At 31.7% G+C, this 25,336-nt stretch overlaps 1 protein-coding gene across 2 annotated transcripts in view; it reads left to right on the forward strand.

Annotated features, from left to right (window-relative positions):
* Window positions 1-25,336, forward strand: part of LOC145294026 (cullin-associated NEDD8-dissociated protein 1-like) — a 172,911-nt gene that overhangs the window by 56,773 nt on the left and 90,802 nt on the right. For both annotated transcript variants that reach the window (XR_013869806.1, XM_080140993.1), the window contains exons 3-11: window positions 6,776-6,843; window positions 8,951-9,063; window positions 9,246-9,346; window positions 12,021-12,084; window positions 16,429-16,527; window positions 16,660-16,786; window positions 20,125-20,287; window positions 20,746-20,849; window positions 24,917-25,071. Coding sequence is in view for 1 of the 2 variants with exons in the window: in XM_080140993.1 (XP_079997119.1) it covers window positions 6,776-6,843; window positions 8,951-9,063; window positions 9,246-9,346; window positions 12,021-12,084; window positions 16,429-16,527; window positions 16,660-16,786; window positions 20,125-20,287; window positions 20,746-20,849; window positions 24,917-25,071 (994 nt within the window). In the remaining variant the exon portion in view is untranslated. The remainder of the gene's footprint in view (window positions 1-6,775; window positions 6,844-8,950; window positions 9,064-9,245; window positions 9,347-12,020; window positions 12,085-16,428; window positions 16,528-16,659; window positions 16,787-20,124; window positions 20,288-20,745; window positions 20,850-24,916; window positions 25,072-25,336) is intronic.

A 25,336-nucleotide genomic window follows, 5' to 3' on the forward strand; every position in this document is an offset into this window, starting at 1 on the left:
AATGTCAACTAAAGGTAAATTTGTCTGTAGAGCGCTGTGGAAGAATAATTTTCTAATATACTAATTCTGTCATCCACGGCCAAAACTTAATTTGCATATTGCTTTGCAAAAGAACATTTCATTATTTTTCTTTTTCTATCTAATAACGGTTTTCATTTTATTGTAACAATTCTATTTGTGAATATTATCACATGGATAAATGCGTAGTATTTTGGGTGAAAGTCTTTCAGGTCAGTTCACTTCAGGAGATTGTGATTACAGTGTTGCAATTTTTAGTTTCCTCAATTTTCATGGGAGATACGAAACCTGGGTTCTGCAAGTGTATTATAAACATAAACAAGTAATGAAGCCATTTACACTGACAATTTGAAATGAAGACTATATAATGCATACGTAGATTCCACGTTACATTTTCTGGTAAAGTCAGTATTTCAATTTATTTTTCTTTTTTCTTTTAAATAACTCCTTTCCTTATAAAGACCAAGTAAATACTAGGTAAAGAGACAAGTTCTTGGTTCGTTAAATGTTAGTTTTTTTGTGCTAATTGCCAAACTGTTACCATGTTATGTAAAACTTGAGAGGAGATCGATTTAAGTGTAGTATGTTCTGATTTTTTTTTTTTTTTTTTTTTTTTTTTTTTTACTGGATTTTCTCCCACATAAAAAATGATCTTGAGTCTAAGGTTTTTAGTATCAGGGCCAGAAAGAGCTAAAAACTATGGAGGTTGAGAAGGGGCGCATCTATATACCTAGTCTTCTCGCTTTTATATTGATACTAGCGAGGGTACCCGGCGTTGCCCGGGTGTTTGGGGGGGTGTATATGTAGGAGAGGGTGACCCTGTTTTAATACTATAAAAAAAAAAACATGTTAAGAAAAATTGGCAAAACCAATACAAAGCAAAACAGCGAACAAACATGAACAAAAAAAGGTGTAAAAGAGGAAAAGTTTACGTAGAAAGACAGGCTCGAACCCAAAACATCGGGGCTAAGGCGAAAAAAAATGCCTGAAACGTTACCCTTACGCCAAAGAGACATACACTTAATTTATATATATAAAAGCGAAAATGTGTGTGTGTGTGTATGTATGTATGTTTGTGTGTCTGCTAAAAACTTTCGACAGACACAACAAAAATTCACAAACTTGGTCTCATATGAAAGCCCCCACCTTCCAGACGAAAAATATAAAAAAAATCGGCCCAAAGTGACCATCAGAAGTGCGTCAACTGATTGATTTTTTGCAGGGGGGGCAAAAAGTGACATTTTAATGTTAGACATTACATATTTTTAAATCGATTACAACTGCCCCCAAAAATATGGCCGGCAACTCTTATACATAAAGTATACACGCGGCCGTTTATTTTGGGTCAACTTGTATTTAAAACCCGCTGAGTCATGTCACATGATCTTGACGTCAGCAACCTCTAATGGCCGTCGGAATTTACAATTTAAAAATGTTGTTATTGGTAAAAACAAAAATTAACTAAAGCTAAACTATGAACTTCTATGCTATGGCAACGTTACCAAAGTTATTACCACATTCAAAATAGGTAGATACGATAGTTAAACGAAAAATAAAGTAAAAAAAAAAAAAAAAAAAAAAAAAAAATATGCTTACAAAAAATATTAACAATCGAAGTTTTTTTTTTTTTTTTTTTTTTTTTTTTTTTTTTTTTTTTTTAAATAAAAACAGCCAGGCGCCATTTTCCAGTCTTTAGAGTAAGGCAGACGAAGTGAGAGAGAGAGATGTCTAGACAGATTCGACAGGGGGGGGGGGTCAACAACGCATGCGTCAGATGACGTCGTGACCTGATTTACTTTAAATAGTTGATAAACCGAACAGACTTTATATACGCCGCTTTAGCGCAGGTAGTTAAGGGCTTGGTTCATTATCTAAACGTTTTGGGTTCGAATCGTGCTGTGAGATGGTTTTTTTTTTTTTTTTTCTTTTTTTTTCGTTTTTTTTTTAAATATTATTTAAGCCACTTTTCATGTAACGTTCGTTCGTTTGCCTTACGTTATTTTTATTTTTTTTTTTTTTGTCCCGCTTAATTAAACCGTTGTTTTCTTTTCTTACTTCGCTTATAACAATGCTTATATCGTCATCGTCATCATCGTAATGCTCGACGACTTTCAAACATCTTTCACTTCTGGCTGGCCGATTTTATTTTCAAACTTCGCCTCAGGGTTTCGCCTTCTTTTTCATTTAACACCACACACCCGGGCAACACCGGGTACCCCTCACTAGTAACAGATAAAATTAAACCTTTAAAAACACTTGCAGGTGATTGAAACTAACGTGAACGTTTTTTTTTTCAAACACTCTTTACATCATCAACATTCTGATCCACATCTGGCATCAATTGAAATGAATGGCTCTCGTCTTCAGGAGGCCTCAAGTTTTGACAAGCTTCTGGGCTTGACCTTTACTCCTGATCTTAAATGGAACATGTACATCAAATCTGTTGCCAAGGCCGCTGGAAAAATGGGATCTTTCTATCGATCCGGTAAATATCTCACTGCTGATGCTATTCTCTATCTATATAAGAGCCAGGTACGTCCAAGGATGGAATATTGTTGCCACATCTGGGCAGGAGCTGCTAGAAAGGACTTGTCCTGCCTTGATAGAGTTCAAAATAGACTTCGTAGCCTCGTAGGAGATATCCTTTTCTCTTCCTTGCAACCTCTATCTCACAGAAGAAATGTTGCGAGTTTGTCTCTGATGTATCGTTATTTTCATGGAAGGTGTTCAACTGAGCTTCAATCTATGGTCCCCCCTCGCCGAACTTTCACAAGAAACACTCGTCTAGCTGTACACACTATCAATAATTCCCCCCACTCTTTATCTGTGCCTAAACCTAAACGTAGATTCCATGAACAAAGCTTCTTTCTTAGAACTGCACGCCTGTGGAATTGTCTTCCGTTTTCCTGCTTTCCGGCTGACTACAATATGGTTGTGTTCAAGTCTAGCGTAAATAAGTTCTTGATGAGCCATTCTATATAAGTTATCAAATTTACCAAATTTTCATTACTAATGATTACTATATTGTCCAATGTCTACTGTACACTCTTTAACCCTTATCCTTGAGTTGCCTCTTGGCCTTGATAAGTGGTGATGCCTATGAAAAAAAAAAAAATGACGTCATTGTCATAGTAGCAGGAGCAGAGAAAATGAAGGAATAAAAGTTTTGGTAGGTGAGTATGAGGATCGAACCCGAACCCTTAAAACAAAGTTGGAAATTAAAGTATGAAAAAAAAAAAACGTGCAACGTTAACCACTGGGCCACTGCGACATACTAATGGAAACATGTTTGAATTTATTTAATTACTTAGAATTGACAGGTGCACGTTTTAATGACTTAATGAGGTCAACTTTGACTGCGGGGTAGTATTTTATTTAATGCGGGAACGCTTTTTTTATTTTTATTTTCCTAAGATGTTGGGGTGGGGGAACCAGCTTTCCTTGTCCAAATTGCATAGCAATTGTCTGATATAAGGAAAATATTTCCACATTGATCAAAGCTGATTGCTTTTGGACATTTCCGGCGATCGCGACCGGAAAAATACCGCCAGAATTAGTTTTGCTTTTATTATACAAAAAAGCCTAATCCACATACGGCGAGCAAAAAATGTTGATTTATCTTCCTGAAGTCAAGCAAATTAAATAGATAGGCGACCTCCGTTAACTCAGATATTATGATTTATGTGATATAAAAAGTTTTTAGAAGTTGTGAGCCGACCGACCACTTCTCGGAAAAAAGCCTTTCTTGGACATACACAAAAAGCGAACATACATACACACATTTTCGCTTTTATATATATATGTATATGTGTGTATATATATATATATATATGACTAGCGGGGGGTACCCAGCGTGGCCCGGGTATTTGTAGGTGTGTGTGTGTGTGTTTGGGGGGGGGGTGATCAAAACAACCCTGTTTAAAAAAAAAAAAAAAAAAAAAAAAAACCGTTGGCCAGGTATTTGGAGGTGTAAAAGAAAAGTTTTCGTAGGAAAATGGGTTTGAATCCCCGAACCTTTGACGTGGAGACGGAAACGAAATGGGACCTAGCCATCTCGGCCACGAGAGAAGAGGAATAAAAAAAACCTTAATTTAACGTTTATAAAATAAAATTAACAGATACGAGAACCTTAAATCGCGTGATGTTTGACCTTGAAACATGACGCGGCTGCAAGCTAGTTTTCGCTTGTTTTATACTGAAAAGCGAAAGATACACGGGACGCTTTAAAAATCTGGAAAAAATAGTGCGTGAAAGTCGGATAATCAAAATAGACAGGCGACCTCCGTTCATAACTCATATATATTATCATTTAGATGTGATATAAAAAGTTTTAAGAAGGAGCAAGCCAACCAAGAATCACGACGAAAAAAGCCTTTTACAGACATACACAAAAAGCGAACACACATAGATACGTACATACACACATTTTCGCTTTTATGTATATAGATTAAAAGCCTACTTTATCCATTTAAAAATTGTTAAAACTTAATATTTTGAGTCATGTATATTCCTTTGAGAAACAAGCGTTAATTTATTCATTTTGTTATGGTTTCTTATTAGAGGATTGGTTTCATTTCACTATTATGTTGATGAAAGCGTTCCAACACACACAGATATATATATAATGTGTGTATGCTAGAACATATATTCCTGTAAACTTTGTTTTTTGTGTATTGATATTCATATTAAAAACTTTTTTTTTCTATTTATTTAAAAAGAAAATACAACTTTGTTATATATAGGTCATGGAATTGCATTAATCTGCAAAAGATCTAGCTAATTTGCATATTCTTTTAAACATTCATTTTAATTATTTTTTTTCATTTTTCTTATGGGATGATCATCTTCAGTTAACTATTAGTGTAATTATATTCATGCAGATATTCTGTGATTTATACTTACATATTTGTATAAAAAGGTTATAGTAAACACAAACCTCTTTCTATATTTTTCTAGGTGTTCAAAAACTGTCAGTTTTTGGTCTACAGATATGAAACTTAATATATAGGGTATTCAAACCCATGCTAAACTTTATATTCAGGTTTTAGCCAGGGAAAATCGGTGAAAATTAAAAAAAATGTAATTTGCCAGGTGGCGGTCAAATGATGGCATTACAAATATGTATGCATAATGTAATAGGTATTGGTTCAGGTTTTAATTTTTAGCCTTGCTTCAAAGCTCACATTAATATCAAAGGAAAAAGTAAGTCTTAAGCTAGCATTACAAGTTGATTTTTTTTTTTTTTTTTTCTTTTTTAGATAATTTTATCAACTTTCATGAAAAGAGCTATGTAAAACATGCTTACAACCGTTTGAATTATGCAAATACCATCAGTAGTTCAAAAGTTATGACAATTTTAAGTGCCAAAATTTAGGCTTTTCTGTGGACATTTTTCTTTAGAAATAGTGGGCTAAATTATGGACCTGAACATTTCAAGGAATTTGGTAATTTCGCCATTATTTTTCAAGCTATTCTTATGAAACTTGGCACTTTAATGTAAAATTGTGTATTCTTTCTGATTATACAGTCAAATCTGATGTATCTCTTTACCATAAGCCATGAATTATAAATTAAGATGTACAAATTTCATTTATTTTTTTGTTTTGTTTTTTTAACTAGTGCATGGTATCATATCATACAGTGGGTGTCTATTCATGAACAAAACTAAGTGGTATTTAAATATAGCTTTATTGAGAGTAGGTATTTACCTGCCTCTCCACCAAAGGGGCATAGCCATTGAATGCCTTTTTTTTTTTTTTTTTTTTAAATCATTACTATATATTGGGTTCAATATAATATATATATATATATATATATATATATATATATATATATATAAATAAAAGGCAAATGCGTGCCGACGGTCCCGGGAGGGGGGTTTACTATCGCTTAGAACTGTTTATATAGCTCCTAGATCATATGTACGATTTGCAAACGTGCGATGCGTCTAGATTTATTTACGTTAATTTTTACAAAATTATTATTTCAGCCCGTCTTGTGTTCGTTCAGCTTTTTTGTATAAAACCGAAACTAATTCAAAGCTAAGAATTGTTCCCCGCAATCGCACCGGGGGAACGTCCAGAAGCAATCAGCTTTGATCAATGTGGGGCCAAACTCCTTATATCAGACAATTGCTACTCAATCTGGACGATGGGGAACTGTTCCCCCCCCCCTCCCAACATCTTGGGGAAACAACCAGCCAAAGTTGGGTAAACAAACCCAGAAGCTGCCCCGCAGCAAAAGTTAAGTCAGCTACTTCTATTTGACCTCATTAATGAGGTCAAATAGAAGCAGCAGAGTTAACTTTTATTGCGGCCACGTGTCAATTCTGTTTTTTATACTTAAATAAATAAATTCAAACGTGTTTCAGTTGCTCTTTGTTGGCCGAGCATGTCGGGTGTTTTGCACACTTTTTTTTTTTTTTTTTTTTTTTTGCACCGTCGCCTCAAGGCTTCAGGTTCGATCCTAACTACTTACCAAAACTGTTATTTATTTATTTTTTTTTTTTTAGCTCCCCCCCCCCCCCCCCAAACACAAACACCCGGACAACGATTTTTTTAAAAGAAGTTTTAACATTGTTTTTTTTTTTTTTTTTTTTTTTTTTTTTTTTTGTTTTTTTATATATTTAAAACGGGGTTCTTACTTCGCTTATTCTTTTGTTTTGGCCCCTCCCACCAACACGCACACCTCTAAAACACCCGGGTCTCGTTTTACCTTCATTTAATTTTTTTTTTTTTTTTTTTTTTTTTTTCCACAGGTTGTAAAAATGTTATTGAAGTTACTTGAGGACAAAAATGGAGAAGTCCAAAATTTAGCTGTGAAATGGTGAATTTTTAATTTAATTTTGCTTTTTCTGCATTTATTTCTTGTATTTTATTTAGTAAAATTGTCTATAGCTAAAAAAAAAAAAAAAAAAAAAGTGTTTAGCAGTTCTCCACGTTGGATATCAGATAACGTGTTTGAGATATTTTTGCTTGAACAAAATTTATTGGTTTGATATTCATTCTGTTTTTGTCTGTATTGGATGTTGATAATTATGAATCCTGCATCAGGGACGCATACAAATTTAAAAGGACACAGTAAAATCTTATACATGCATTCTGCCTCAATGGAAAAATACTTTTTGGTTACTGTCATGTAATTGCTTCTAGTTAAAAATTTATTTTATTTTTTTTTTTAAGATATCTTGAAAAATTGAAGTACTTTAGATGCCAAATATTTTAGAGGCTTATTTTATATTATAAATACTCTCCTGAATTGGGATTTTTTTTTTTTGTTTGTTTTCTGCATTAAAATATTTAAAAAAATATTTCAAAGTAAAGACTATTTTATGTAAAGTTTTAAAATTAAACAGAAATTTTGTAACCATTTATCAGTGTTTTTCTTTGGTATACACTGGCATGACTTCTACTAAACAAAGCTTAAGTCAAAACGAAAATTTTTAAATTTTTTTTATTTAACCTAAATTTTTCTATAAAAGAATAATACATAATTCATACATAAAATCTGGTTTTATAACCCCTTTGAGCCCTATCATGTAGAATTTTTGTGGATCCTGTTAGTGAACTGTTAAAACCGTGTCTTAAAGTTGAATTTAATAAAGTGATTGTATATGCATGGATAACATTGAATATACAGCAGTTACTATGACAATTCTATATTATGAACACTAAACAAGTATTAGTTTAAATTTGACTGAAAAAAAACTTTTTTAAAAAATGTAGTTTGAATTTGAAAATGATTTTTGAATCACTTAAACTATCAATTAGTGATTTCTGGTTTGAATCAAATTTTAAAAGCAAAATATTGTTCATTCATGCTCCTAATTGACATCGATTTTCTACATGCACTCTTATTGTATACTAGCGGTACGCGCCTGACTACGCATTACCATGGCCAAGTCTGGTTAATGCAAGTGTTAGATTGATTTGTATCACGCACGCACATGCTCACACACACTTTGCAAATAGGAATAGACAGTTTAAAGGCTTCAAAATCCCATAAGGAGATTTTGAAGTATATAAACTGTCGATTTCTGGTTATGATTAAATGTTAGTCAAGCAATATAGTTTTAATGTAAGGTTTCAGCAAATTCAGGGTCTCAGCTATATTATTCGCTTAATCCTTAAGATTGTTATATCCATGAGTATATGATCCAGTTAATAAGGGTACAAGCAAAATATCTGTAGAGTATGTATATCTCCTCCCAGTGTTGACTGGGTAGGAACTACTTCCTCTAAAGATGGTGCAATTGTGATGCTGTTGCTCTTAGGATGAAATGTAGTTGTTTATAATAACGACTAAACGTGTCTAAAATGTTATTTTAAAGTTACATAAGATAGTTGGTAATAGACTAGACATAATAAATTTGTTTATAGCATCTGTTGTTGCAAGCCTATAGTACTTTGGTCCAGAGAGGAATTTCTGCAATCAAAATACTATATAGAAGAGAAAAGAACCATTTTTATTCATCCAGATTTTTTTTTAATAGAAATTTTTCAGACGTGTCATGAACCCAATTGATCTAAGGAGCTAAAAAATACTTTGAAGTCAAAAAAATGAGCCAAGAATAAGTGTTGGATGGATAAATTCTGACCTAAAAAAACAATTCTTTCCCCTTTGTTAGAAAAATCACCTGTGGAATATGAGAACTAAAGGATAAAATAGTGGAAACAGGAGTTGTGAGGTTGCAGAAACTAAACCTATGATTCACTTTCTACACTTCTCAACTTTATATTTTCTAGTTTGCATTTGTGGTGCAAGAGGCAGTTGAAGCTTGTACAACTCCAATATCACTTTCGTTAACATTTTCAACACTTAAAAAAGTTTAAGACTAAAATTCAGATTTCAAAGATGATCTTTATTAAATGAATTATCGCCTTATCTTTTTTTATAAATTTGTACTGTTTTTTGTTTTGTTTTTCTCTTATAGCATGGGTCCTTTAGTAAACAAAGTAAAAGAGTTCCAGGTTGAAACGATAGTAGATACATTATGTAGCAACATGTTATCAGAAAAAGAACAGCTGAGAGATATATCTAGCATAGGTAAGTATGTAGTTACATTAGAAATATTGACATAATTTGAAATGATTTTTTTTGTTTTTTATTAATGTAGTATTTTCATTATAATCAAGTCTAATCTGTCAAATTTTGATATAGTTAATGACCAATTAATAAAAAAAAAAAGTTTCTTAAAAACTTGACATATGAAACTGTTCTTTCTACAGGTTTAAAAATAGTAATTTGTGAATTGCCACCCTCGTCCACTTCACTGGCTGGTAGTATCTGTAAAAAGATAACAGGACGACTAACTAGTGCTATTTCAAAAGTAAGTATTGGTCTTTCTAATAATTACCATGTTTGTCAAAGTGCTGGATTTATTTAAACAGGAAATAACCTGAATTATTCAGACTACTGTTCTCATCTTGAGTATTATTTTCACGTTTCTGCCAATGTAACCGCCAACTTTCAAGCATCTCTCATCAAACTCGAGAATCTTTCTTTCAAACTCTAGAATCTGTACAGAATTTCAAACAGAACCCTTTATTTAATCCACGAGAGTAGCATGCTCTAGTTCCATTAGCCATGACTGGATAGTAATTATGCTCTAGATATTGCCCAAACTGAGGACTGAACCTTCAACTTGGAGATGAGTTTCACTTAGGAGTGAATTTTACCTAGTACTTTATCCATTGCCTCCCAGTCTTTATGGAAAATAACACTTAAGATGAGAACAGTAGTTGGTATCATCTAAATAATACAAATTATCAGTCCTCATCTACAAAAATTCAGAAAAAGAAATAACTTTAAAGGGATGTTTTAATGCAAGTTTTAAAAACTAGTTTAAATCTAATCACCTCAGAGGAAAAATAAATCTGGACAGTATAGGGAGATCGGTGCAGAACAGAATTGTTGGTTTGGTGACATTTAAAGAATGGATGGGTTCTTGGGTTAGTAGATACAGAACAATTATGATAGCAGTCAATTGGCATGGAAAAACTAAGGAAAACATAGGAAGTAATGATTTTGTAAAAAGAAAGATCTAGCTAGAGATTGGTTAGTTTGGAAGTCAGTTACTAAAAGCTATTTAATACGTGCCAGCATCTAAAACTGATATAAAACCAAATATGATGATGAATGTGGATACTGTTACATACTATGAAATCAATTTGAATTTAGATCCCCTTCAATCTTTTGTGGTCAATTATGCACTTAACATTGTTGGAAGTTATGAGCATACAATTTGCTCCTTTGTTATGAGTAAAAATAGCTTATATTCAATTAATGAAATTTACAAAAGGTGTTGTACTCCGATATGGAATATGTTCTCCAACAACAAATTAGACAAGCATCAAAACAAAAGAAAATGTGGAACTGCTACACGATCAAAGCCATGATGGTATTAATCATTCAGGATCAGACATGCCTATCTAATACACACTTAAATAGGAAATTATACTTTGGTGCACCGTCAAACCTATTCTAATTGACTGTTAAAAAACATGTCTATCAGAAATACCATCTCTTACAAAAGCTTCATATTCCTGAATTGGACAGTAGAGAAAGTGCTCCTGTTAGCCCATAAAAATGGCTTATGGATTATTGTAACATTACTTGGCTATGCCAGACAAATTTTCATCCGATGAATGTAAAAGAGATAGTTTTGATTACATAAGTGACTCACTAAAGACCAGAATAGGATTTTGGTCCTTTAATCAAATCTTAAAGAAAGTTTTCCTTGGCAAATACAATGCTTTTGGTTCATACTTGGTTAGTATCCAGCAAGGAATATGTGAGTCACGAACCATTTTGTGAGACCTTGTCCAGAACCTGATATAGTGTACACCAGAGAGGAAACTGATTAACTCGAAGGATGATTGCCACCACAAGTACAAGCTAGTATAAAAAACCGTGCTAACAAATATATGATTTAAAATATGCATATTTTAAAGTAGGTGGCACTAAGAATGGTTTGAATATTTTTAAACTAGAAAATATATCATTATTACCTCTGCCAAGAAGGTGTTTTCAGATGGGTTTGTTTGTGTACAGCCTAGTGTCTACATCACTATACTAATCATTACCAAACTTGGTCAAAATATTAGTTATGGTCTAAAAGTAGGGTTAATTTTGGGATGTCTATGATAAAGGTACCGGAAAAAGTGAAAGTCACACTTTTGGCAATAACTTTGGTTCTGTTCATTATAGAGACTTTTTATTTAACCATATTATAGCCAATGAATTTTAACCTCTTAAGTGATCTTGACTTCAGTTTTGTCACAGTTTCAAAACTCCAAATTTGATGCTCATTGATAATAGTAAGCACCATGCAAAATTTCAGTCTAATCAGATAGTTTTTTTTGCATCTTTCAATGTTTCCATGGCCTAGCCCAGATGAGACATTAGCGCATCTTAATGTTATCAGGCAGAGGTATGCAATCTTACAGATGACTTGCATCTTTTGTTTCCTAATATACTTTCTCGCTAAAAGGAACTATATTTTAATTTATCTTGATTAATTTATAACCCAAACTTAATGTTTTTAAGATATTATTTTACATGTTTAGAACCTCCTCCTCTTGGTGGTGTTAGTATTTTTACAAGCTTTTGTTTCTTCTAATCTCTAGCCTTCTTTTTGTCATAGTAGTTAACATTCTGGAAATTTTAAACTAAAGCTTTTATTTAATTCACTGGGATAGAATGTTTAAATTCTGTGTTCCTCTTTTAGATATCTTGTGTCCGTTCTAATTTATTCCAGTTCTTTTTCCAAGAAGCAAACTCACAACCTCTAGCTTGAATTCGTGTTAAAATGTTTTGCAATTAATACTTTTAGCCACTTGACCATCTGTTCAGGAAAACAAAAACCATTTGGAGATGTCCGAAAAGTAGTATATCTAAAACTTAAAAGTGCAACAATGTCCTAATCTATATACAATGTAAAGTTTTAATTTTTTTTTTTTTTTTTTTTTTTTTTTTTTTTTTTTTTTTTTAATCTAATCCAGGAAGACGTTTCTGTTCAGTTAGAAGCATTGGATATCCTTGGTGATCTGCTCAGTAGATTTGGAGGTGAGTCTAACAAGTTACATGTTAATTACTAACCCAACTTTTTTTTTTTTTTTTTTTTTTTTTTTTTTTAAACCTTTTAATAGTTTCATTAAGCATATTTTTGATGGATTTATATTCCTTAGTGATAAGGTAATGACCCCTTGCAGCTAGTTTTCGAAGCAAAATTATCTAATTTAAGTTTTTTTTGTTTTTTTTTATTGAATTTACTCTACAAAAAATTAAAATATATGTAAAATTATTTTTATTCAAACTATTATCCCTATATATATATATATATATATATATATATACTGGCAAGATCACCCGACATTGCTCAGGATTGAATGATCAAATGTTGTATATTCCCATATTTTTAATTGTCACCGAAATCGGTGAAATCACCCATTTTTCAATCAAATCGAGTACCTGCTCTAGTTGAGGCACCATCATGGTGCACCGAGAGGAAGCTGACATGCTTCTCGCAGCAACTTAGTTCACAATACATTGTAGTCTACGTTGCACTGTAGAGAACCTACTGTTGATTTTATAAAATTATTTAGTGCTTATGCACCTATTGAACCACACTATTTTTAAATAGTATTTTCAAGTTGAATTACCTTTACAAAATATTTTTTGTTAGGTGAAAGTACAGAATAGTTACAACCCCCCTCTCCATGTTAAGAATGGCTTTCTAAATGTTATTTCAGCATGGTCCAATAAGTGCATAAATACCAATTATATATATATATATTGTCTTCCGTTTTCCTGCTTTCCGGCTGACTACAATATGGTTGTGTTCAAGTCTAAAGTAAATAAGTTCTTGATGAGCTGTTCCATATAAGTTAGCAAATTTACCAAATTTTCATTACTAATGATTACTATATTGACCAATTTCTACTGTACACTCTTTAACCCTTATCCTTGAGTGGCCTCTGGGCCTTGATAATGTGGTGATGTCTTTGTAAAAAAAAAAAAATATATATATATATATATATATATATATAATGGCATAAATTAAAGTTTAAAGTGCAAAAGATCAAATATGGTTCAATTATGCTCTAAACAGAAATATTCATTTCAAATACACCCGTCATATCAAAGAACCTATTTGATTTTTATGTTGAGACTTTCGGCTTGTGTAGTAATAAAACTTCTCAAATGCACTTGTGATATCAGGCTGTGTAATATGTTAACTTTGATCAAAGTTGCCTGCTTTTTTTTTTTTTTCATTGGATTATTTTGATTATCAATACTTATCAAAGATATTCTGATACAAAACCTATCTAAGAACCCTGCCAGATACATAAAGTACCTTCATGGGAAATTTCATAAAAATCAACCCAGCTGTTTTTGAGTCCATAGGGAACAAACTCTCAAACAGACAGTTCCTTTTATATAAGTGTGTGTATATATATATATATATATATATATATATATAAAGCTGACTGTCTGTATGTGTGTGTGTCTGGTCACGAATAGGCTCCTATATGGTTGACTATTTTAAAAAACTGATTACATATAATGATAGATGTATCGAGACACAGGAATGGGTATGTTTGATCTGACAGAACGGTGCTTCATTAAAATTGTGGGGTCTGCGTTTGTGCCTGGTCCACAAAGTATGGAAATAAAAAATTAAAAAAAAAACGTTTACAAGTGTTTTTGATATAGATGTACACAAGAATACTTTTTTAAGTATGTTTTAACTTAAATAGGGATGGTATAATAAAATTGTGGGGTCTGCGTTTGCGCCTGGCCTCCATAGAATGGAAATAGGCACAAACTTTAATAAAGACTTTTCATTGTTATCTGCGTAAGTATACTTTGATAATTATGTTTCAGTTTGAAGAAATATGGTATAGTAAAATTATGGGGTGTTCGTTTGCACCTAACCTCCATCGAATGGAAATATATCACAAAGTTTAACAAGGTTTTTTAATATAGATCCACAGAATATTGTGATAAGTGTTTCAGTGTGACTAAGTGTGACCTTACACGACCTTACAACTCTGATCGCGGGCCAGTTATAATCTTAACCCTGGGTCGATGCCCAATTATGACTATCCTAGTCACCGGGTAATTAATTATGTCGACTGGGCAACCAGGTCTGCCAACCGTTGGTACATCGCGTCACCCAGTGAGTCCTCGTCAAGGCGTTGGAGGACTCTTCTCTGTTGCACGGTCCTCAAGGCCTGTTCTTCTTGATCGTCTAGTTGGTCGTCCTGTTGACTGGGTGTTCGTTGACGGGAACGGGGTCACAAGTGGCAAGTAAAAGAAATGTTGTTACATGGAACAGCACATCAGCAAACAAACTCCGGAGGTTGGTTGATATATAATGTATTTAGGAAATTCATAAATGATTATCTACAGGCGTATGTACAATTGAAGATTAAATGGAAGCAAGCAATTAGATTCGTGAATGAGCTTCTTGTTGTTGAAATACTCGGCCGGAGTCGCGGACCGTTGTAATTATCGTTAAGGGGTTCTGGCTGGTCTCTTCCTAGGTCCTCTGAATTCTATTAAGTTGCAAATTGAGCTCTCTGGCGACCAGCGAGGGGGAGAGAGAAGTTGGGTGGCTGGATTCCTCTACCGAGACCTTTTATCTCTGTCTCTCCAGAGATCTTTCTCTGTCTTCCTCTTCTATCTCATTAAATCGAGTTTTACAGATCTTATATACTAAAACCCTTGAATAATGACGACGCCTACGTTCGTCTTCGACCAATCAAATTGATTGATAACAATCCACCTGATTCCTTCTCATTGGTCAATTTGGCCTGTGGCAGGTATTATTTTTCCGCCCCCAATTTCCAAAATCAAATTGACTCCTCCCCAACTTGCCTGACCCCGCCTTCTCGATAATGGTTTTTTTCCATATTATCAACTGATAATCAGAGGAAATATTATTTTTAGCTTGTAATAGATCACCAGATTTCATCTATTTAAAAATATCCGTTTGATCTTCTTTCCTCTTTGAATTATTTGTTTTGTAAAAACATTCGTGTGATTTTTAAAAAAAAATATTCTTTACATGTCAGAATTCCCCTTAGCGCCCAAAACAATTTGCCAAAAGACATTTTTAGATAAGTCATAATTGAAAATAAACACTGGCTTGCTTTTGAAGTCCTTTGTGCATCGGCAGATTTGAGTATTTCCCAAAAATATTCTATTTATGCCCAAAACATATCATTCTGAAGTTTCTCAGATAATACATATTGAAAAACAATTCATGTTGAACCTTGGGCTGACGTCATTAATTCTTTTATCAGGCCCGATCTGTTTCGTGTGTGTGTGTGTGTTTCTCAGATCAAAAACGATCCGACATTTCACCCGTCAAACACCACATTTCAAGCCGACCGACATTTCAAATCTCTGTTTCGGAATATATTGTGTTGGCTCGTTTAGTTCAAACGCGAGCGTATTTTGGTTAAAACGTGTTTTAAGTAATCTTTCGCTTTGAAGTTTAGCATACGATTTCTATTTTTATCCCCCGACCGTATGGTATTTCAACAAGATTTTGACACATAAAAATATTAACTAAAAAAAAAAATTTTTTTTTTTTTTTTTTTTTTTTTTTTCCTGTAACCGGCGTTCGCCCGGGATTGAATATTACATTTAACACAAAAAAACGTCACATCGACCCTACTGATCTGATGTGGCCCCTCTTTGGTGTTACATAAGTATGGTATAATAAATTATGGGGTTTATCTATTTCATTTTTACTTTCATCATATTTTGCTTTGATTTTGATACCCCCAAATTCGAAGCTATCTCTTTACAACACTTCCTTTTCAATAAGCTATCATACTTTAATAAATCAGAGTCCATTTTCTGTAGGCTGTTATTGAACCCAGTCAACAACGGGTACTTTTGCTAATATATATATATATATATATATATATATATAATATAAATAATACTGACAAAGGCAAAAGGTACCAATAAAAATTCTGTTTTAAAAGAAAATATTTTATATTTCTAAATAGACACATACAAAGTTCCTTTTATATAATAGTGGAGCATAGATTTGCTTTTACCTTAAAGCATTCCAAAATTATTAACTAATATTTTTGATATTCCCATTTCTAGGATAATATATACATATTTTATACACTTCAACAAAGAAAGGAAGACAATTCTTGTCATCTCTGAAGATGGAATTTGATTGAAAAATAAAATTTAAAGAAAATGTGAATTTAAAAGAATCTTGCATTGATAAATTTAATATGTATATAAGTTTCAACTGATTATCCCTTCCAGCCTAAACATCAATGTTGATGAGGACAATAATAAAAAAGAAAACATGTAAATAATGCCTCACCCTAAAAAAACTCGTAGGTCATTTGTTACTTTTCTTTCTTTTTTTAGGTTTACTTATTAACTTCCATTCCACAATTCTCCAATCTTTGCTCCCACAATTGTCCAGTCCTCGTTTGGCTGTCAGAAAACGAGCCATTGTTGCTATTGGTAAGCCTTTTTTTCTTTTTCTTTTTTTTTTCTTTTTTTTTTTTTTTTTTTAACCTTTTCTTTTCTCTTTTCTCTTTCTTTTTCTCGCTGTAACACATTTTCTGTTCATGTTCTGTGTCTCTTTATTTGTAGGCTACCTCGTAATGAGTTGTAATAATGAGTTGTACCAAGAATTAATTAACTTCCTCTTGGCTGAATTGGAGAGAAACGTCTCTACATCAACAACTCGAACTTATATCCAGGCTGTCGGTGCGATCAGGTAGCAAATCTCAACTTTGTTTGTCAACATTTTTCATTTCTTCTCATATTTATCTTCAATAAAACATTCAAATCATTAAACAATAGTTTAGTCAAATTTATCATAGAAATAGAATTTAAAGATAATTTTGGTTTACTTGAGAAATGTTTAGAGATCTAACCAGTCCATTCAGCATAATGTTTGCTAATGGACTAGAGTTCAGTCCATGGAGAATTATAAAAGGATCAAAACATAGTACTTGATGCTTCTTTGCTAAATAATTAGCATTATAAGACAACCCATGGAAAGGAGTGGTGCCCTCTTCTACATCTTGGTATAATAGCCAATGTAAAGGAACCTTCGGACCACCGTCAACTATGGTTGATCTTTTCTTCTTTCTTTTTTAAAATTTTTTTAATATATAAATTCAAAATGGTAGTCAACATCTCATAAATCATTTTCATGTGAAAAGCTAAATTTATAATGAAACTGGGAAAGTTTACACATTTGTATTAAACAAAATTAAGATATCCGTGTCGGTTCTTGTGCCGTTCATCGATGTCTTCTTCTTTATCACATGCTCATCAGGACGTCATCTTTTGACACCACGCTCTTGGTCAACAGAAAATCCTAGAGTAATGGTTTAATTACTTTTTAAAACCAGTCAATATGGGAAGCATTCCTTGAACTATTGTCATCTTATTTGTACCCGCCATCTCGTCTGGTGAAAAGATTTTCTTTTTACACATTATGTAGAGTTTGAAAAGAGATCACCAAATATCACTCGCTTCTCTCCGACTATACAACATCAGAATGTGTAGTGTTTGCATCATAAGTGCAACAGATTGTTTTTTTACAGTGTAAAAATGTTTCGTTTTTGTTTTTTTTATCTAAAAATTTAGGGGGAATCGTTTACATTAACTTTACATGTAAAATTCTTCCCTCTAAAAATTGAATTTTGAATCTAATAGTGAATCAATAATATTCTGAAGAATTTGAGAGAAAAAAATAATTACAGCAAAAGTGATTGAATTATATAAACATTTTTTGTACAGGTAAAGTAAAAACTTGCCAAATTAAAAAATAAGTTTGGTAGAAAGAAACAAACCTGTAGGATTTTTTTCTTTTTACTTGCAAAAAATATACTCTTCAATCAACGTTTGCTAATTAAACATTGATTAATGTTTACCTGTTCATTTTTTATTATTCTTTATTTGAATTCATGTTTTAAAACGAATTTGACATCAAGCCAAAGATGTAATTATTTTGTAATAGTATTGCTTTTAGCTAGGTATAACAATGCTAGTCTGAATTTTCGACCCCCGCCCCTAACAAATAATAATATAAATTTGTAAAATAAAAATTGGTTCATTGTAATTTTTGCAGTGTTCTTAAGGAGGAAGATTCTAAAAAAAAACAATTTAATTATTACTTTCCATAAAACCGGTGAATTTACAACAAAAAAAAATTCCCAAAAAGCTAAAAACGAGGAAAATTGGAACTACATGTTATTTCTACATATTTTGATGTAAACAATCAAAACAACGCAATTTTTAAAATTCTCTCAAAAATCAAATAATTGATAAATTTCATTAATTTTTTTCACATGTTTAAAAAAGGTTGAACTATATATAAACTGAAATATGAAAATTCTCAAAGACTTTTACTGTTATATTTCACTTGAATAATGATTGAACACAACCTTTAAAAAGATATATGTATTTGTACCAAGTTTTTTTCTTTTTTTTTTTTTTTTTTTTTTTTTATATATTTTTAATATTTTATAAGGCCCGTTTTTAATATCTGCGATGTCATGTTATTTCTCATTTTTTATGTTTTGATTATTTTGTGACATTCAAATCAAATTTAGTCCATTTTATTTAATGTAAAATGTTTATATGCAATTTAAACTCTGTTCCTTCCTCTTCAATATAATGAATTAATCCCATTTTACTAGTTTTTACTTGTATTTTTTTGTTATAGGTGTTAAAAATTAGTGTTGAACCTATTTTTGGTTCTTTTTAGGTCAGTTATTAGAACTTCAAACTAAAGATTTCAAAGTTTCGATTTTTGGTAATGATATCCGCTTTATTTGTTGGAAGTTATTATTCACTATTAATTCAATATTATCCATTTCTGAAAGTAGTTGAGATACTTGATATATTGAAAGGAAGCAAATTACATTAAAAAAATTGACTGATTGGTGGAGAAACAATCTTTTTATTATATTCAAAATATTTAGGTAGTCACTTGAACTTGTAAATTTGAAATACATTGTAAGTATTAAATAATGCTATGACGTGCCTATCTATTTTTTTTAATTAACACTTAAAGATGTGCAGTAAATTATATTTTACATTAAAGCAAAAAGTCAAGCTAAGTAGAATATTTATTTAAACTTTTGGCAACTTATGTGCCTTTTCTTTGATATTACTTCTAATTAAACTGCAATTACAGTCAGCTAACATACTTCCTAACTTCTGGCGTGACTGCTCTGCTACCGAAAGTGATGACAACAAAATCAGTTCCTTCGCTTTTTTTTTTTTTTTTCTCTCACACCTATATTTCCCCAGTGCTATTTATTATGCTTTTCCAATCGTTCTTTTTATATATATATATATATATATATATATATATATACTTATTTAATAATCATTGAAAAGATTTTTCGGTCTTATTTAAATTACTTATTAAAATTAGTTTGTTTTTTTGTTTTGTTTTTGTTTTTTTAATTATTAAAAAACACTTAAAATCTTTTAATATTATAATGTTATGTATTGTATACTTTTTTTATGATATTTTATTTGCTTGCAGATTATTATCCTCATCTTTATAGTTGTTTCATGATGTTTCGGCCAACTATTCCTCTGGCCTTCATCAGGTTGTTAATAGTTAGCTGAAACATTGTGAAGAAACAACTATAAAGATAAGTCTGCAAATAAAGTATACACATTACTCATCTCAAAAGAATTCCAATTAAATAATATATACCATTTTTTATGATGTTTGAAATTTTATTTTGATTTCAATAATTTTATTTCTATAATTTTATAAACATTTCTTATAAAATGAAAACTCATTTTTAATTTTGATAAAAGATCAAATAAAGGCTAATTGTTATTTTTATCTGTATGATTTTAATTTTCGTGTACTTTTCGATAATATCCTTTTCTTATATTTTATTTCGATAAACCGCTTCACAATAGAAATACTGAAGAACAAAAGTGTAGGAACTGATTTGTCTCGTCACTGCTTCCGGTAGCAGCCACACTGAAAGTTAGGAAGTATGTTAAAGTGCTTCACAATGTAGAAGTAATATGCTCATCTATTTTTATTATTTTTGCTACTCTTTATTCTAGCCGCCAATCTGGTCACAGATTTGGTGAATACCTTGACAAAATGGTTCCTCTTGTGGTGGGGTTTTGCAACGAAGAAGATGATGAATTACGAGAATATTGCTTGCAGGGATTTGAGTCTTTTGTTCGTCGTTGTCCTAAAGAAATAACTCCATTTGTGGAGCAGGTAAGGTCATTCACTTTTCACTAATACAAATTAGTTAACTTTAGTACTAATCTTTAAGAATTTAACTTTCTTTGGAAATAAAGTGTTTTTTTATCACTTGAATATCTTCAAAATTAGTTATTCAAAACATTCCTATCCTTATCAACAAATTCCATCTTTTGAGACAATGATTGGCCATTCTGGTTAGTCAACTTCTTTTGTTGCAGCAATTCTATTAGATTGAAGATTTTTAGCCAAAAAATTAATAAACAGCATGCCAGTCCATCTAAATTAAAAATCTGTTGCTTGTTGATGTAAGGATCCCAGATAACTACTGTGAATATGATTCTAATTTCCTTCTTTGACAATTTTCATGTTTAAAAAAAAAAAAAAAGAAAATGCAACTTTCAATTTTTTTTTACACTACAATTTCCTATATAACTGTTTTTTAATCTTATATTTTTCTTTTTTGCTTTTAGATAACTCCTATCTGTCTAAACTACATCTGTTATGATCCTAATTACAACTATGATGATGACGATGAAGAATCTATGGATACAGGACTTGAAGAGGACGAGGATGAGTAAGTTTTAGGCTTAATACATTTTTACAAACATAAATTACATCAGATCTTACTGATATTTCTTTCCATTGAGAGCAACGATTTTGATAAATTTTCAACTGGGTATACCAAGTTCGAATCCAATTCATTTCGCAGAAACTCTTTCAAAACGACACATGACCTTGTGTCTAACTTGGAGAGAAGGTAAATAAAACTCTGTTAGTGTGTTCTCTATAAAAAGAAAGGTTATCGAATCTACACAAAATCTAATTGTATGATGTAAAGTTTATAGGGACAGATAAGTTCTAAATCTCTAGATGAAGGCATAACCCACCCATCCACTCACCCCTTTAAAATTGTAAATATCTTATTTTTATGAAATTCATATGCCAAATAAAAAATTTGCTAAAGACAATATGAGTGGTCCTGAATCTGTTACTCTCAATATATTGAATATCTTATGTACCCCCCCCCTCCCACTTCTATGTGGGCCATGGGGAAAGAACCCTCTTGGAACTTTAAATGCATATATCCAAATTTTTATGAGTGTTATTTAAAAATTGATGTAACAAATGTCTAAATTGTTTAGTTAGGAAAAGATTAGATTGAAAACATGAAGTATGTGATTTTTTTTTAAACTCCTCCACCTCATTATTTTTAAATAAAATTATATGAATAAAACCAAGGTTGCCTTTGTTAGTCCTGTGACCAGCAGTAATTATCACTATTGCACCGATTTTGTAAGCATGAAACACTAGTATCTGTAGATATAAAAATTATTTATTGAAAAAAAAAATAAAATCAAAGTAAAACCCTATTTGTGCATTGAAAATAAGGGTGCAAATTAGTTGCATGCGTCATTCACAAACTTCCTGTTTGTTAGAATACTCTTATGAGTAAATATGAAGAATTATTCCACCCTCGAAAATTCCTTTAAAATTACCACTCTTATAGGTTTTCGGGGTCGCTGAAAACGAAAATAACGTTTATAATTAAGGCAAACGAGTAGTTTCCAAGATATGAAGAAATGTTAGTTTAAAAAAGTGAAGGATCACTGTTCCATAATAATTTAACGTAAAATGATCACCCACTTTGTGGCCACGATTTGGGGCGGGGGGTTCTTTCTACCCTTGGAAAATCCTTTAAAATTACCTGTTTAAATTGGTTGGAGGGGTGGGGGGTGTTGGCCGCCAACACCCCCCCACACACACAGAAATTGCCCCTCTCTCAGGTGGCCAGAAAGTGGGTGCTCATTCTAAGTTAAATTTACATTGAAAAGTGATCACACACTTTTCGAAAAAGTAATTTCTTCATATCATGAAAACTTTCTTTTTGCGACGGAAACGGTTTGCAGATTCGTTTTTAGTACACTGAAATCTACAATAAAATATTTCGTTATATACGAACATGAGACGGGCCTTAAAGTAAAATAATACCGGATTTTTGGGGCAGATTTGCCATTTAGTTGTATAATATCCTCAAACCAGGTAATCACTAAAAGTGACTCTTAAAAGTCATCTGTATCGAGCAAAAGTTTAAAACCACTGATTATATGTCAGCCTACGTCACAGTAACATATATTGAGTGAGTTCCTAACAGTATTTTGTATAGTTTTTTAGTTTAAACTCATTTTCCTAAAAATTTCCCCAAACTTAACGTGTTCAATAGTCTGCCGCCATTTGTATTTTTCAAATATACCGATAAACACTGCATGTTTTTGAACCGATTAAACATTATACATTACATAAAAACACTACAATCTTATCCAGTTAGGTAGAACATTTACTTTTCTTGCCTTTGATAACATTTATTTGTTATATATTTACTTTTTGACAACTTCTTTGTCCGTGTTTAGTAATTCGAACCCTTTTCATTTAATGTAACGTTTAGTCGGCTCGAAAAACTTTATCGGTGTATTTGAAAGATATAAATGGTGGCGGACACTGTTGATTACGTTAAGTTTGAGAAAGTGAGTTAAAACTAAAAAAACTATACAAAATACTGTCACAAACCCACCGATTATGTCAGCCTATGTCATGGTAACATATTCGGTGGGTTTTTGACACTGTATTGTATAGTTTTTAGTTTTCAACTTACTTTTCCAAACTTAGCGTATTCAACAGAGTCTGCAACCATTTCTGTTTTTCCAGCCGCTTAAACATTTTACATTACATAAAAGCACTAAACAATTATCCAGTTAGGTAGAAACGTAACTTACCTTACCTTTGCTTTCATTTATTTGTTTTTGGACAACTTTTTTCGAATCTGTGTATAGTAACCCCCCCCCCCCCCCCCCCGCACCCAAATATTAATTACTAACTCACATTTTTGTATACAGAAAACAAAGCAAAAAAAAAACATTTAGCATTTCAACATTTTTGCTAAGTTCAGCTTTATCCACTGATTGTTGGTCGAGCCCAAGCCATGATTGACGGTAATCCCGAGGATCAGGATCCAATTCTGCAAGAGTACTATTTTTTCTTTTCCTTTTTTTTTTTTTTTTTTTTGTTGGAGTGGATTGTTGTACTAAGAATATAAGAAACATGTATTTTCTCTTTTTATTAGAATTTTCCATTACACCAAATTGAGCCACAGCAATTTATATATAGGTCGAATTGGATTGGATATGGCTAAAATTTTACAGGCTATATAAGCATAGAAATCCATTTCTACTGGACTTTGATTTATATTTTTACGACCACAGGAAGTAAAGTTACGACCGAGCAAAATTGACGAGGAATATTTCAAAATTGATAAGATAAATCGGTATATCTCATCCATTTTCATATAGACAAGTTTCAGAATTATTTTCATGTATAATATGTAAATATTTGATAATTATTGTGCGGAAATGTCTTTAAAATGTTATCACTTTATAGAAATTCAAATCCGTTTAACGAGGGAAAACGGCTCAGTTGACTAAAGCGAGTTTTGTTATATTCTCTTAAAAATAAAAAAAAAAAACTTTTCTGCTTTCGTTTTGAAAGCAGAAAAGTTTTATTCCGAGTTTGTCAATTTAAAAAAATTAAGTTTTTCAAATGTGATTTCCAAACAATACTATTTTGTTTTTAACGCTTTTAGTACACATGTACTAAAAGCGTTAAAAAACAAAAAAATGTACTAAGTACATGCGTTTTTGTTATCATATTTATATTGTACTTAAGGTAGTTTTTTTTTTTTTTTTTTTTTTCTGGTAAAAAAAAATATATATATATAACAAATAAAAGGTACTTGTGCACTTATGCTATCATACTGAAATAATGTTATTTAGAAACCCATTCTTTACATGGGGAAGGAAGGGTGTTTTGTTAACTATTCTGTACTTTGACCTAACAATTAAATAAAATATATTGTGAAACTTGAATTTATTTTTAACTCATTAAGACCATTTTTTCGAATCTGTAAAACAAACCAGTTTTTTTTTTTTTTTTTTTTTTTTAACTGAGGATATCTAAATAATAATTAGGCGGTTCGATAAAGAATTTTATTGCGATGCATTTTGTAAATTTTTACCTTGTTTCCACCTTAACATTTTTCTTTAAAATGACTACCTTTTAAGGTTTTTGGATATGCTGAAAACGAATATCGCATTTAAGTTTTCCGCAAAAAAGTAGATTAAGTTCCCCTTTGGTGAGGAGGTAGGAAAATGCCTGCTCTCAAAGCTATATTTAAATACCACTATAATACTTAGTTTTGTTCATGAAATTTGTACATCTTAATTTATAATTCATGGCTTTTGGTAAAGAGATACAACAGATTTGACTGCAAATTGTGCTCCACGGATCTTACTGTATTTGTACCCCCTAAAAAAAAATGCCCTCAATCCACTCAACTGTTAATTCCCACCCCTTCCTGCTCTGTTGTCTGTACTATGAATATGCCAGAATTTAAATGTAATGTAAATAAACATGTTTCTGTCAACTCCTCACCTAGATTCCCCATATAAATCTGACCCTTATCACAGTAGCTCCTTATTCTTCAGTGATGATATCTTGTTGAGGTGAATAAAATTAAAAAAAAAAAAAACATCAGTAACAAGTTCTTGTGTTACTATGAATTCATTGTATTTTTTAATGTTCTAATTTTAGAGACTCAGAAGAAGAATACAGTGATGATGATGACATGAGTTGGAAAGTACGCCGTGCTGCAGCCAAGTGCCTGGATGCTATTATTGGAAGTTGGCATGAAATGTTACCAGAGTTCTATAAGAGTATTTCAGCTGCTTTAATAGCAAGATTCAAAGGTGGGTGTTATATTATGTCATTAAATTTATTAAAAAAATTTCTTAAAGATGTAAATTCACACATGTCTCTTAAAACTATTATTGAAATCAGTTACAATACTGTTCTCATCTTAATGTTTGACTGATGTAATCTCAGACATAAATCTGTAATAAAACTAGCCCAGTTCATATTTACCCATACATATCTAACATGTATATACTACTAGCATTTCAGCCCGGCGTTGCCTGGGTGTTTGGATGTCTGTTGAGCAAAAAAAAAAAAAAA

This window comes from Euprymna scolopes, chromosome 15 (assembly GCF_053919585.1).
Source record: "Euprymna scolopes isolate OS-2025 chromosome 15, ASM5391958v1, whole genome shotgun sequence".
Classification (NCBI taxonomy): domain Eukaryota; kingdom Metazoa; phylum Mollusca; class Cephalopoda; order Sepiida; family Sepiolidae; genus Euprymna; species Euprymna scolopes.